Source organism: Dipodomys spectabilis, unplaced genomic scaffold (genome assembly GCF_019054845.1).
Source record: "Dipodomys spectabilis isolate Male_0828 unplaced genomic scaffold, ASM1905484v1 ptg000054l, whole genome shotgun sequence".
Taxonomy (NCBI): Eukaryota; Metazoa; Chordata; class Mammalia; order Rodentia; family Heteromyidae; genus Dipodomys; species Dipodomys spectabilis.
This window is the reverse complement of record NW_024870731.1, coordinates 506,199-521,790: the sequence shown is the minus strand read 5'-3', so window position 1 is coordinate 521,790 and position 15,592 is coordinate 506,199. Positions and strand designations below refer to the sequence as shown.

The 15,592-nt window shown below is 39.2% G+C and overlaps 1 protein-coding gene across 1 annotated transcript in view; it reads left to right on the top strand.

Annotated features, from left to right (window-relative positions):
• Supt16h (SPT16 homolog, facilitates chromatin remodeling subunit) overlaps positions 1-15,592 on the top strand; it is a 45,037-nt gene that overhangs the window by 19,866 nt on the left and 9,579 nt on the right. Inside the window, exons 8-22 of the mRNA XM_042679750.1 lie at positions 2,528-2,618; positions 3,726-3,799; positions 3,916-4,028; positions 5,547-5,612; positions 5,718-5,813; positions 5,910-6,025; positions 6,250-6,403; positions 7,061-7,188; positions 7,715-7,850; positions 7,957-8,083; positions 8,301-8,419; positions 9,859-9,984; positions 11,002-11,114; positions 11,438-11,513; positions 13,120-13,289. Coding sequence (XP_042535684.1) covers positions 2,528-2,618; positions 3,726-3,799; positions 3,916-4,028; positions 5,547-5,612; positions 5,718-5,813; positions 5,910-6,025; positions 6,250-6,403; positions 7,061-7,188; positions 7,715-7,850; positions 7,957-8,083; positions 8,301-8,419; positions 9,859-9,984; positions 11,002-11,114; positions 11,438-11,513; positions 13,120-13,289 — 1,705 coding nt within the window. The remainder of the gene's footprint in view (positions 1-2,527; positions 2,619-3,725; positions 3,800-3,915; positions 4,029-5,546; positions 5,613-5,717; positions 5,814-5,909; positions 6,026-6,249; positions 6,404-7,060; positions 7,189-7,714; positions 7,851-7,956; positions 8,084-8,300; positions 8,420-9,858; positions 9,985-11,001; positions 11,115-11,437; positions 11,514-13,119; positions 13,290-15,592) is intronic.

Here is a 15,592-nt window from a genome sequence, read left to right as displayed (position 1 = left end):
CATCCTGTTGTAGCCTCACAAGTGATAGAATTGCACCACAATACCAAACTAAGACAATTCTTCTAAAACTAATTCACATTTAGAAATGAATGAAAAAGCATACCATCAGGGTTTTTTTTCAGAATGTATAATAATTTTAACATACTTACCAACCTTTCATTCAGAAATATATTCAATTCCATAGTCAAATCCATATAGGTATGACCTTAGATGTTTAATACAGTTACCCTGTACAAATGGGGAAAAAACTATATTTAACACTTCTAGACCAGTGTACCTATTAATTTCTATACCATGCCAACTCAAAACTGTTTTCCATCGTTGACAGCATAGCTAGAGTTTACAAAAATTCAAATTATGTGGATATGTATATATTTAAAGACCAGTAATCCAATGGATTGAAAGTAGCAGCATCCTTTTCAGGTTTGCTGTCATCTGAAGAAAGTTACAAAGACATCTACTACATTTAATTTTAAAAAGGAAATAAGTTAAAAAAAAAAAAATTCTTTTGCTGTTGTGACATCTAATTTTTTTTTTTTTTTTTTGGTCAATCTTGGGCCTTGAACTCAGAGCCTTAGGCATGTCCATGAGCTTTTTTGTTCAAGGCTTGTTACCCACTTTGAACCACAACACCACTTCCATTTTTCTGGTAGTTAATTGGAGATAAGAGTGTCATGGACTTTCCTGTCCAGGCCAGCTTCAAACTGTGATCAGATCTCAGCCTCCTGAGTAGCTAGGGTTACAGAGCCAAATTAACTACCAAAAAAGCCAGAAGTGGAGCTGTGGCTCAAGTGTTAGTGCTCGAGTCTTCAGCACAAAAGCTCAGGCATAGGGCCTAGGCCCTTCCTCCCTCCCCCGCAAAAAATTAGCTTCTTCATTATTCTATAGAAAGAAAATACTGTAGAGTAATAGCATTAAAAAACAGCTCTGTTAAAGCATGGCCATCCATAAAGTAAGTTCAGTTATGTCACTATCTGTCTACACTTAAAGTACTAAAATGGTGGGGTTTAAAAGGTATTGTTTAAGGTTTAATTGTACTTTTCCAGCAGAGGGTCCAAAAGATGATATGACACAGCAAAAAGAAATCCATTCTTTTTCTTCTTTTCCATTAAGTAGTTGTACAAAGAGATTACAATTCCATAAAAAATATATTTTCTTAGCATTTCTTTTCATTGTCCATAGTCTTAAGTATTCCATTTATTAAAGTTTGTGTATGTATGCGTCTACATGCATGCATGCCAGTATTGGAGGTTCAACTCAAGGCCTCATGCTCTTTCTCAATTTTCTTGCCCATTGCTGGACTCTATCACTTGAGCAATGCTTCCAGTTCCAGCTTTTTGATAGTTGAGTAAGAAGTCTCAGATTTGCCTGGGTTGACAGGATCCTGAGTAGCTATGATTATCATAATCATAGCACTTGGCTTGCTTACTCCTCCTTCAAGCAAGTACTCTACCATTTGAGCCATACCTCCAGTCCCTACCGACATTAATTATTTTCAAGGTAGAGTTTCATTTTATGTTCCCTGGCTGACCTTGGCCTTCCTACTTCTGTTTCCCCTTATCACTGGTGATGAAGGGCATATGGCACCGCTTCCTGCCTTTATTTGGAGTTTCAAACAAAAGAATTAAGATTTACTTTAAAAAACAAACAAACAAGGTAGGTTTTTAAAAAATAACAGTTCCTGGTCCCCATCCCTGACACTGCATTTCTTTCTTTTTTTTTTTTTTGTTGGTCTTGTGGCTTGAATTCCGGGCCTGGGTGCTCTCCCTGCGCTCTTAAGCTCAAGGCTAGAGCTCTACCACTTGAGCCACAGCACCACTTCCAGCTTTTTGTTTATGTGGTGCTGAGGAATTGAACCCAGGGCTTCATGCATGTGAGACAAGCCCTCTACCACTGAGCCACCTTCCCAGCCTCTGACACTGCATTTCTTTTTTTTTCTTTTTTGTGAGTCATGGGGCTTGAACTCAGTCTGGGCACTGTCCCTCAGCTCCTCAGCTCAAAGCTAGCTCTTTACCACTTGAGCCATAGCACCACTTCCAGTTTTCTGGTGGTTTGTTGGAGATAAGAATCTCATGGACATTCCTGCCTGGGCTGGCTTTGAACGTTGATCTTCAGATCTCAGCCTTCTGAGTAGCTAGGATTACAGGCGTGAGCCACCAGAGCCCAGCTCTGACACTACATTTCTCAGTCCATACTTTAAGAAACACTGCTTCGAGGCTAGGAATGTCACCTAGTGGTAGAGTGCTTAGCATGCATGAAGCCCTGGGTTCAATTCCTCAGCACCACATAAACAGAAAAGGCTGGAAGTGGTGATGTAGCTTAAGTGGTAGCATGCTGGTCTTAAGTCAAAGAGAAGCTCAGGGACTGTGCCCAAGCCCTGAGTTCAAGCCCCAGCACTGGCAACAACAATAACAAAAAAGAAACTGCTTCACGGAACTTTATGGGTGAAAATAATGTGCTTAAACAGTGCTTTTTGTTGGTTTCCTCTGAAAGATACTTTAATGTTCCCTTTCTGTGTTCTTATTAGGTGTGAAAATATGTGATGTATATAATGCTGTCATGGATATGGTTAAAAAGCAGAAGCCAGAGCTTCTTAACAAGATTACTAAAAACTTAGGGTATGTTGTGATTTGTGTTGTAATTGTTCTGTTTTCATGGTCGGCAATAGTCATATCTCTATTCTTAGACTGTTGGGTTTTCCCAGTGTTTGGAGCCCAGCAACTTACATGTATGCCAAGCACATGGTATTCTCCGAGAAGATGTTATATATTTATGCCCCCTCTCACGTGAGTGAGATACAGATTTGCTAGACCTGTGTAGTGTGTTCTAGCCAAATGAGTATTCCAAGGTCACAATTAGTTCCTGTTTGCAAATTAAATAGTATGAGATGGCCTGCTGTTTTATTCATTTAAAAATGAATTTTATTTATTCTAATGTTTTTCAAATGTATTTGGCCATTGAACATAGAATTCCCAATTAACAGGTTACAAAACAGTTAATACTTGGAGAAACAAAGCTTTAGACAGTCTAGCTGAAAACCAGTTGGGGTATATAATTATTTTCTAGACTTTTTTCATGATACTAAATCTTGTGAGTCATAGTCCTCTAAAAATTATCTGTCTTAATTCAGTTGTTGCTCTCTTGGTAATGTGCCCCTTAGCGTTGTGATAAAATTTATATAGGAAAACTCTACTTGATTTCATAGTAGATGAAAATTTAAGTGTTTGGACTGGGAATGTGACATAGTGGTAGAGTGCTTGCCTAGCATGCATAAAACCCTAGGTTCAATTCCCCAGTACAACATAAACAGAAAAAGCCCGAAGTGGCACTGTAGCTCAATTATTAAGAGCACTAGACTTGAGCACAGAGAGGCTCTGGGACAATTCTTGGCCCTGAGTTGAAGCCCCAGGACTGGCACCAAAAAAAAAAAGTGTAGATAAATGAGCTGGGAAAAAAAGTTTTTCTATTTTTTTTCTAGTGTGTATATAAGAAATCATTATGGTAAATAGTACAGAGATACTTTATTAAAAAATTATTTTTCAACCTAGGATTATACAACATATTTAAAGGCTAGGTAGATCTTTAATCTTTGGAACCTCTGCTTCATTGACTTCACTTCAACATGTTTGCCTGTTTTTATCTTGAAAATTGAAATAAATGTTATTACATTTGACTCATGTTAGAGATCTTGTAGCCTATTGCTGACATTTCTTTTTTCTTTTCAGATTTGGAATGGGAATTGAATTCCGTGAAGGTTCTCTGGTAATAAATAGTAAAAATCAGTACAAACTAAAGAAAGGTAAGTTTAACATACATGCCAAAAATAAAGGTTTACTAGTGATTTCCTTTGGCTTTCCTCTTCTATTTGAATTTGGATTCTTTTCTATCAGACTAATTCCTCTTTTGCTGTTTTAGGAATGGTTTTCAGCATCAATTTAGGATTCTCAGACCTGACTAACAAGGAAGGGAAAAAGCCAGAAGAGAAAACCTATGCCCTGTTCATTGGTGACACGGTACTTGTGGATGAGGTGTGTTCTATTTTCATAAATTGACTTTTAACTACATTTTGGATTCTGGGGTATTTCTGTCTTTGTTTAGGGGAGAGGTCCATAAGATAGACTGATAAAATGCATCTAGAGATTGTAGCCAAGGCATAAAACAATGAATTAAATCAAGCTGTTAAAACCTTGATAGTGATATCAGGAATTCTAATAAAGAAACTAATGTTTTAATGACAGATTTATTGAGCTGGATTTCATATACCATATAATTCATCCATGGTGGACAGTTTTAACATACAATTTAGTTATTTTATTTTTGGAGGTTGTGGGGCTTAAACTCAGAGCCTAGGCACTGTCACTGAGCTTTTTTGCTCAAAGCTAGTGCTCTACAACTTTGAGTCACAGCACCATTTCTAGTTTTCTGGTGGTTAATTGGAGGTAAGGGTCTCACAGACTTTCCTGCCCCGGCTGGCTTGCAACTGCGATCATCAGATCTCAACCTCCTGAGTAGCTAGAATTACAAGCATGAGCCATTGGCACCCAGCAATTTAGTAATTTTCTATATTCACAGTTAGGCATTCATAATTTAACCACCTTCTATACCTCAGAAAGAAACCCTGAACTCAGTAGCAGTACTCACATTTCCTCCTCTCTTCAGGCCTATGCAACAACTATATCTGTCTATAAGAGTTTGCTTATTTAATCTGTTACCAGTTCAATAACATCAGATTTAACTGAGCTAGAAAGTAGGCAGGTTTTAGATCAACACAACCTGCCTAAATACTGCTTTCCAAATTAGAGCCCCTGATTGAGAAGAAGTATTAGTTGTATAGTGGTTAACAAAATTACTTTCCTTTAGTTCTTAATGATAGATTAGATTTCCTATAGTTCTTTTTTTTGTTGTTGTTGGTCATGGGGCTTGAACTCTGGGCCTGAGCACTGTCCCTCAGCTCTTCAGCTGGAGGCTAGTGCTCTAACCACTTGAGCTACAACGCCATTTCCAGTTTTCTTGTGATTTACTGGAGATAAGAGTTTCACAGACTTTCTTGCCCGGGCTGGCTTTGAACCGAGATCCTCAGATCTCAGCCTCCTGAGTAGCTAGGGTTACAGGCATGAGCCACCAGCGCCCGGCTCCTATAGTTCTTAATGATAGATTAGATAAAAGCTAAATTTGTTCATTTTCAAATCCAATAGATTTGAGAGTATTACCCAGCTATATGTACTATGTTAAAGATAAAAGCTGGTGGATCAAACCTAGAATCCTAGCTACTTGGCAGGCCAGCCTGGGTAAAAAATGGACAAGACACATTTCTGGGTGCAGTAGTATGAACCCAGTGATTGTAGGAAGCCTATTGTAGGTGCCTATAGTTGGTGGATCATGGCTTAGACAAAGGGAAACCCTATCTGAAAATAAACAATGAAAAATGGCTGCAAGTGAAGATCAATTATATTATACCAAGCTAGTAAGCTCAAGGCCCTGAGTTCAAACCTCCGTAAGGGAAAGTGGTTTGTTTAAATTTGACATCTATGTCCTTTTTGTTCTAGGATGGCCCAGCCACAGTTCTTACTTCTGTCAAGAAAAAAGTAAAGAATGTGGGGATTTTTCTAAAGGTAAGAAGAAGAAAATTAAGTCGGATAGCAATTTCAGTATGGTGAAGACATTTTACAAGATTGGCTAATAGAGTTAAATAATTTGATCATGACTTTTTCCCACAGAATGAAGATGATGAAGAGGAGGAGGAAGAAAAAGATGAAGCAGAGGATCTTTTGGGAAGAGGTTCTCGGGCAGCACTGCTTACAGAAAGAACCCGAGTCAGTTTACTGCTTCAGATTATTTTTTCTCTTATCTGTCATGATATATATCTGTCATGATATATGTTCTGATAACTTGGGTTCTTCATTCACTAGAATGAAATGACTGCAGAAGAGAAGAGAAGAGCACATCAGAAAGAATTGGCAGCTCAACTCAATGAAGAAGCAAAGAGGCGATTGACTGAACAGAAGGGAGAACAGCAGATTCAGAAGTAAGAGTTAGCGTTGAGTTGTGGGATTGTTCTTCAACTTATGTGTGACCATGGCAGTGTGTTGTTTTTTTAAATTCTTTTCTGAACTTCAAAAGGCTGTTCCGTGGGGTTACAATTTAACATGCCATTAGCGTGTCCAGTACTTCTTGATCAGGGCTGCCCCTTTTCACTCTGCGCCATCCATCTGAGCCCTTCGCCCCTCTTTTTTTTCAATCCCACTCCAGAGCTCGCAAATCTAATGTGTCGTACAAAAACCCATCTCTGATGCCTAAGGAACCACATATTCGGGAAATGAAGATCTATATCGATAAGAAATATGAGACTGTAATAATGCCAGTGTTTGGCATTGCAACACCTTTTCACATTGCCACAATCAAGGTACTATGTTGATTTCATCAAGTTTCATCCAAACTATAAAATAGTAGTTGGGCTTACTATAAATAATCTGTACCATCTCTCCCACTCTGCTCCTCGTGTATACTTTTCAGTTTACTGATTTTTTTGCTCTTTCATGGTATCGCCTCTCATTTTCTTTCCCTTCAAGTTTTCAGTTTTTTTTATTTTGGAAACAACTTGCCTCTCTTTTCTTGAATTTTACTTAAGCATTAGTCTGCAGTCATATAGCACAGGATACTTGGGGAATTCAGCACTTCTTTTGCCAAATAGGCATTTGGTGAAATTTCAAAAATAAGCTAAAAATGTTTATTTACAGGTTAACCTCTTAAAAATACTAAACCTTTTAGAATTTTTTAATTTTTTGGTTGTGGGGCTTGAACTCGAGGCCTAGGTGCTGTCCTTTAGCTCAAGGCTAGCACTCTACCACTTGAGCCACAGTGTCACTTCTAGTTTTTGGAGATAAAAGTTTCACGGGTTTTCCTGCCTGGGCTGGCTTTAAACCATGATCTTCAGGTCTCAGCCTCCTGAGTAGGTAGGATTTTAGGCAAGAGCCAACTCCTGGCTAGAACTTTTATGAATACTAACCTATCTAGAAAAAAGACTTGCTTATTTTTGTGGGCTTTCTCTTTCTTTGAACAGAATATAAGTATGTCCGTGGAAGGAGATTATACTTATTTACGAATCAACTTCTACTGCCCAGGCAGTGCTCTGGGCAGGAATGAGGGCAACATCTTTCCTAACCCTGAAGCCACCTTTGTCAAGGAAATGTGAGTTCCTGGAAAACAGCTGTCCACAAATCTTTGCTGGCTGGATTAGTAATCTCGGAAACATGTCATTCTCTATGCTTCACTCCGTATAGTAAATAACAAAGCTTCCTGAGTAGCACTTGTTTAGGATTACATTCTGACTTGTAACTCTTTGGTAGATGGACCCTAAGGTAGAATCCTCATGAAAAAATTGTATACTTCCTATATTTATTTTGCAAAAGTACCCTCAAATAAGAAAATGGGTGCCATGTTGGATTTTTTTCTTCATGGAGTAGAATAGAATAATACAACAATATTATACAAGATTTGAAAAATAAGTGATTTTTCTTTACCACAGCGTATTAGCTATTTATAATATTCTCCATTTAAGGAAGAAGAAAGGGGAGATTGTTTTGTTCAGCTTTCCAAGCATTCTCACATTTAGTGGTATGTTTTTTGTAAGAGACATCAAGCCAGTCATAAACTGGTAGTGGGTACAGGTCACCTGACCTTCATAAAGCTCTGTAAATGCTTCCCTTTTCTACAGTACATACCGTGCTTCAAATATGAAGGCTCCTGGGGAACAGACGGTACCAGCCTTGAACCTTCAGAATGCTTTCCGAATTATAAAAGAAGTACAGAAACGTTATAAGACCCGAGAAGCAGAAGAGAAAGAAAAGGAGGTGAGCCTGAACACAGACAAAATACCTTGTACAAAAGGCCACATGTTTGGGGAGGGGGTACATGTAAAGATATATGAACACTCACATTAACTTCCTTACTGTCTAGGGTATTGTGAAGCAAGATTCCCTAGTGATCAATCTAAACCGGAGTAATCCTAAACTAAAAGATCTGTACATTCGCCCAAACATTGCCCAAAAGAGGATGCAAGGCTCACTAGAGGCCCATGTCAATGGTATGTACAAATGATATCTAAAGTCCCTGAATGTCTCTGTTCAGGACCCCATTTGTTGGATCAGATGATATACTGACAGTGCTGTATGGCTAGAAGGAAAGTGAGCTCTATACAGTTCGTGTTCTGACCCTGTTCAAATTCATTAGAAAAAATACTGTGCCTTTGGCCTAACCTAATGATGCTGCTTGGTACTTAGCTATTTCATTCTTCTCCCCAGGTTTCCGCTTCACATCTGTTCGAGGAGACAAAGTGGATATTCTGTACAATAATATTAAGCATGCTTTGTTCCAGCCCTGTGATGGAGAAATGATTATTGTTTTGCACTTTCACCTCAAGGTGAACTTTATACTTAACTGTGTATGATTATGAATTCTTGAGGAAAACAAAACCTTGATTTTAAGCTGGGTGCTGGTAGCTCATGCCTGTAAATCCTAGCTACTTAGGAGGCTGAGATCTGAGGATCACGGTTCAAAGCCAGCCCAGGCCAAGGAAAGTCTGTGAGAATCTTATCTCCAATTAACCACAAGACAACCAGAAGTGGCGCTGTGGCTCAAGTGGTAGAGTGCTAACCTTGAGGTGAAGAGATAAGGGACAGTGCTCAGGCCCAGAGTTCAAGCCCCACAACTGACCCCCAAAAAAAACCAACTTGATTTTTTTCAGCTTTTATATAAAATAATTATGAAAACCATCATCTATCATATAAAAATCATTAAGACATTAGAATATCCAGGTGCTGGTGGCTTACTTCTGTAATCCTAGCTTCTCAGGAGCCTGAAATCAGGATTGTGATTTGAAGTCAGCTTGGGCAGAAAAGTGTAGGAAAGTCTTATCTCCAGTGAACTACCAAAAAGCCAGAAGTAGAGCTATGACTCAAGTGATAGTGCACTAGCTTTAAGCGAAAAAGCTAAGGACAGCACCCAGGCCCTGAGTTCAAGTCCCATGTTGGCACAAAGGAAAGGAAAGTTTGAAAAATTGACTGAGCCGGGCACCGGTGGCTCACGCCTGTAAGCCTGGCTACTCAGGAGGCTGAGATCTGAGTATCACGGTTCAAAGCCAGCCTGGGCAAGAAACTCTGTGAGACTCTTACCTCCAATAAACCACTCAGAAAATGGAAGTGGTGCTCTGGCTCACATGGTAGAGTGCTAGCCTTGACCTGAAGAGCTGCAGAACAGCGCCCAGAGTTCAAGCCCCACCACCAACTCCCCTCCCCCCCCCAAAAAAAAAAAATTGACAGTGATAGGCATATATGTCTCTTTTGTGTGATAATGACCAAAGAATATAAAGTCTGATCTGTTTTGCTTCAGCTAAAACTATCAACATATTCTTTAAAGTGTTCTAATGAATAGGAATACTTTTTTAAATGTATATTCTTTCACATTATCAAATATTATTGTTTATAACACCAAAAATGGTTGGGGTTTTTTGTTGTTGTTTTGCCAGTACTGGGGCATGAACTCGGGGTTGGGCACTGTCCTTGAGCTTCTTTGTGCTCATTGCTAGCACTCTACCAATTGAGTCACAGCACCATTTCTGACTTTTTCTAACTAGTTTATTGGAGATAAGAGTCTCATGGACTTTTCTGCCTGAGTTGGCTGCAAACTGTGATCCTCAGATCTCAGCCTCCTTAATAGATAGGATTACAGTGAACCACCAGTGCCCAGCTAGATGGTTGAATTTTAAATTCATGTTTTGTATATTGTATCTTACTTCTTTAAATATTAGGGGGCCTATGTCTTCAGACTTTATTCATGCTTTTATCTGCTTTATGCCATCAGAATGCCATCATGTTTGGGAAGAAGCGGCACACAGATGTGCAGTTCTACACAGAAGTTGGAGAGATCACCACTGATTTGGGGAAACATCAACATATGCATGACCGAGATGATCTCTATGCTGAGCAGGTCTGAGATATGCAGTATTCTATTTCCAGGGTAATAAGTAGGATTAGGTCAAAATCTAAGCTCAGGAATTGAATGGTTGGTTGGTGTTTTTTTGCAGAACTGGAGATTGAACAAGAATCTCACACTAAAAGCACTCTACCATTTGAGCTGCTTTTTTTTATTTTTTATTGTTTTAAAGATATGTGACAAATGCTCCTTTTTATTGTTTTTTTTTTTCGAATACATTCCAGAAACAAGCATTTCATTTAATTGGTCATGTTTTGAGCTTTCCACATTACCTTCCTTTTCACCTCAAAGGGATTTATTTGTGACCTGGATCTGCTCCCAAACTTTCTTAGGATTACTTAAGCCTTGTCAGTCTCCAGGAAAAGCACCAAAGTAATTCTGTCTTGAGGAGCGGATCTGTTAAGAGGAACCAAAATTTCAAATTTTTCTAGAGAACTGGTATACATTAATCAATATTGCTTAAGATACTGCTCTCCATATCTTTGTAAGTTTCTGGTTACAAAATCAAATCAGATTTTGCATCTGTTCAAAAAGAAAGAACATGAATTGCCAGCCTGCTGACACCAGCTTTTGGGGCTGTTTCTCCAACATCTATCTACCTGTGCATGCAAAAAAAGTCAGGGTGCTTTCTAACAGTAATAACACAATCAATTTGAAGATAGAGGTGGGAGCCATTGTTTTTCCCAGACTGGCCTGGAATTTAAGATCCCCATACCCTCGTCTTGCAACTAGCTGGGGTTACAAAGGTGTAACACCACACAGAGACAGAAATTACTTTTTTATAGTCTTGAATCTATTTGTGCAGATATCTGCTGAGGTACTAACAGAATTGCAACATGACTTATGAATTAAACTTAGGTGTATGGATTGACCTGACCGTTAATAGCATAGTATAGGATATATACACATGAGTATTATACTTCCAAGAAATGACTTTAGCACTTAGAACTTTTGATAGAAGTACTATTAAAAGTAATATGGTAACTGTAAATACTATTTTTTCGTCAACAGATGGAAAGAGAAATGAGGCACAAACTGAAAACAGCCTTTAAAAATTTCATTGAGAAAGTAGAGGCTCTAACAAAGGAGGAACTGGAATTTGAAGTGCCTTTTAGGGACTTGGGGTAACATACTTCATCTTCTTTTTGACATGAAGTTTCCCTGCTTTACCTGGTAGGAAATGGATTATGCTTTCTTTAATAAGAATTTATATATAACTTTGCATCCTTTTTTTCTCCCTGTAATATTCTTGGAGGCATCTCTTCCCCCTTGAAAATATTAAGGGTTTGTGAGAGAGTCTAAAACTTAGAGGCTTGCTCCTCTTGGAGATGAGCCCCCAGTGGGCCTGAAGGGGCTATGTTTGGCATGAGCTGAGGGAAGATGTTTGTGGCAATAGCACTTCTGTTTGTGAAGAACCCATTTTTTTTAACTTCTTATTCTCTTTCAGATTTAATGGAGCTCCCTATAGGAGTACCTGCCTCCTGCAGCCCACTAGTAGCGCACTGGTAAATGCTACAGAATGGGTGAGTATTTCTGGCTTCCTTTTATTTTTATGATTGATGTACTGGAAGAGATTGGATCCAGAGATTAGTGTGTGCAAAGTACATGCTCTCCCAAATAACTACATACTCTAACCCTTTCACTCTCTCTCTCTCTTTCTTTCTCTCTCTCCTTTCTTTCCTTCCTTCCTTCCTTTCTCTTTCTCCTTCTTTCCTTCCTTTTTTTTTTTTTCTTCCTTTTTCTTTTTTTTTTTGGAGTCCGGTCGTGGGGCCTGAACTCTGGGCCTGGGCGCTGTCCCTCAACTCTTCAGCTCAAGGCTAGCGCTCTACCACTTGAGCCACAGCGCCACTTCCAGCTTTTTTCTTTTTGCTTATGTGGTGCTGAGGAATCGAACCCAGGGCCTCAGGCATGCAAGGCAAGTGCTCTACCACTGAGCCACCTTCCCAGCCCCCTTTTTCTTCCTTTTTCTTTCTCTTTCTCTCTCTCCCTCCCTCTCTCTTTCTCTCTTTCCTTTTCTCTTTCTTTCTTTCTTTCTTTCCTTTCTTTCTTTTCTTTCTTTCTTTCTTTCTTTCATTGGTTGTGGGGCTTGAACTCTATGCCTGGGCACTGTCCCTGAACTCTTTGGCTCAAAGTGAGCACTCTACCACTTGAGCCACAGCACCATTTCCGGTTTCTGTTGGTTAATTGGAGATTAAAGTCCCACAGACTTTCCTGCCCAGCCTGGCTTTGAACCACAATTCTCAGATCTCAGCCTCCTAAGTAGCTAGGATTCCAAGCGTGAGCCACGGGCGCCTGGCACCTTTTACTCTTTAGTAAGAAATTATTAGAGAAAAGCAGGAGGGCAGATGTTATGATCCTAATTAATCTGATTTTCATGTTCAGTACTTTGCTTATATTTAGAAAAGGTCATTGAACTGGGTGCTGATGGTTCACGCATGTAATCCTAGCTACCCAGGAGACTGAGATTTGAGGATCCTGGTTCAAAGCCAGCTCACAGGAGTCTGTGAGACTCTTCTCTACAATGAACCACCAGAAAACCAGAAGTAGTGCTGTGGCTCAAAGTGATACAGTGCTAGCCTTGAGTGGACAAAGCTCATGGATAGTGCCTAGTCCTTGAGTTCAAGCCCCATGACCAACCAATTTTTAAAAGATCATTGAACAAAATGATGGTTTCAAAGTGTTTTAGTTTTTTGGGTTTTTGGGTTTTTATTTGTTTTTGGGTTTTTTTTGGTTTTTTTGGTTTTTTCCTGTCGGTCCTGGGGCGTGAACTGTAGGCCTGAGCACTGTCCCTAAGTTCTTCAGCTCAAGGCTAGTGCCCTGCCCTTTAAGCCACAGCACTACTTCTAGCTTTTTCTGCTTATGTGGTGCTGAGGAATCGAACCCAGGATTTCATGCATGCAAGGCAAGCACTCTTATCACTGAGCCACCTTCCCAGACCCTGTTCTTTTTTTTTTTTTTATTGTATTTTGAATGTATTCTCATTGAGCGAAGATTTTTAATCTTTTCATTTGTACTATGCCATGTGCTGTCTTCCTTCCAAAAAAAGCTTAATTAGTGACTTAGATCTTGAAAACACTAGTGTTTGGGGGCAGAAATTGACTTGATAATGATCCACTTTCTATCTGACAGCCACCTTTTGTAGTGACATTGGATGAAGTAGAACTGATCCATTTTGAGAGAGTCCAGTTTCACCTAAAGAACTTTGATATGGTAATTGTCTACAAAGACTACAGCAAGAAAGTGACAATGATTAATGCCATTCCTGTAGCCTCTCTTGACCCTATCAAGGAATGGTTGAAGTAAGTAAATCTGCTCATTTAACTCCATAAACCCTGTTTATAAAATTTATTTTACACATAATAACTTTGGGTGTCTGAGTACTGTGGTATGTGTAGTATTCACTACTTGGGAGACTAAAGTGGCCCAGGCAACAACATATCAAGACCCTGCCTTTTTATTTTGATTTGTTATTTTAAATCTCATATACTTGAAGTAACTTGAAGTCTTTCTATCCCTCCCTCTAGGCTGTGGGACTGCACCAAAAAAAAAAAAAAAATCTTGTGCTTATAATTATTTCTTATTGTTGTACTTCTGCATGTGTTCTTGCATATATTTTGAAGTTTATTACCCATGTGCATATACATTTAAGATTGTTATAATCCTTTTGACAAATTAACCCATGCATCACTAGGATTTTTGTTTGTAGTCTTAGGTTGTTTGAAACAAGTTCTCCCAGTATAGCCCTAGTTGGCTTTGAACCTGTGATCTTACCATTTTCATGTCCTCAGTACAAGGAATATAGGCAAGCTTATAGAGCCCAGCTTCACTTTATCACTTTAAAAAAAACTTCTTGTTACTGGTAATACTAGTTAAGTATGACTAATCCAAAATGTTTCAAAACCTAGAAGTTTTTGATTGCCAATAAGATTCCACAAGTGGAAAATTGCACATCTGACTTCATGTGATAGTCAGAAATGCACGCACACTAAAATTGTCTTATATAAATATTTTGAAGTTCTGTGTATAAATGGTGCATATAAAATGTAGATAGAGCCGGGCGCTGGTGGATCACACCTGTTAATCCTAGCTACTCAGGAGCTTGAGATCTGAGGATTGAAGTTCAGAGCCAGCCTGGGCAGGAAAGTCCAACATGAGACTTTTATCTCCAATAAACCACCAGAAAACCCAAAGTGGTACTGTGGCCCAAGTGGTAAAGCACTCATCTTGAGCTAGAGCTCAGGGATCATGCCCAGGCCCAGAGTTCAAGCCCTATTACTCTTATCTCCATTTAACTACCAAAAAACTGGAAGTGGCACCATGGCTCAAGTGGTAGAGCACTAATTGAGCTGAAGTGCTCAGGGACAGCAGTCAAGCCCAGAGTTCAAGCCCCATGACCAAAAACAACAGTAACAAAAATGTAGATAGACTTTGTGTGTAGACTTGGCTCCTGTCCAAAGGTATTTCATTATATAGAAATCCTCCAAAATCTGAAACATGTATTCAACCTTTATTCCTTGTTTTAAAACCTACTCTCTATGGTATTACTTACTATAGGACTTCAAGTTGTTTTTTTTTTTTGTCGGTCATGGGGTCTGGGCCTGGGCGCTGTCCCTCAACTCTTCAGCTCAAGGCAAGCACTCTACCACTCTACCACAGCACCACTTCTGGCTTTTTCTGCTTATGTGGTGCTGAAGAATCAAACCCAGGCCCTCATGTGTACAAAGCAAACACTCTACCACTGAGCCACCTTCCCAACCCTTCAAGTTGGTCAGTGTTTGCATGGCACATACTTTTTCTTTCTTTTCACTAGCATTCTTTTTAAAAGATTATTTTTTAATTAGTATACTTTGTAATATGAGGGTCTCACAACAAGTATTATTCAAGTACTTTGAATATACTAAATCTCCTGTTTCCATTTGTCCCTTTCCTCCACCTTCAACACTTTTTTTGTGCCAGTCCTGGGGCTTGAACTCAAGACCTAGGTACTGTCACTGAGCTTTTGTTCTCAAGGCCAGGCTCTACTACTCTGCCAAAACAGCTTCTAGCTTTTTTGGTAGTTATTGGAAATAAGAGTCTTACAGGCTTTACTGTGCAGGCTGGCTCCTAACTGTGATTCTCAGGTCTCAGCCTCCTGAGTAGCTAAGATTACAGGCATGAGCCACCCGTGTGTGAGCATCCTCAACACTTAGTTTCTAATTGGTGCTGAGGTTCAAAGCTATGGTTTGACATGTGCTAGGCATATTCTACCACTGAGCTATACCTTCAACCCCCACCTTTCAGTGTTACCTGAAGAAAGCACATTATTTGGGTCTTTTTTAACCCATTTTGAAAAATGTTTAAAATGCTGTTTAAATAGGTGGAAAATAGGCCTTTTGCATTTCATATACTTACCAATTATGGTTGATTTAAACCACCCTCTTGCCATTTGCTTTCTGTCTTTCCCATCTATTCATTGCTACTTTCCTCTGTATTGCCTTCCTTGTGGAGTACCTTTATACTAGTCCACTATGCTCTGCCCTTTGTTTTGTTTACATATATTTTTTTTTTATTTATTTTTTTTGCCAGTCCTTGGGCTTGATCTCAGGGCTTGAGCACTGCCCCT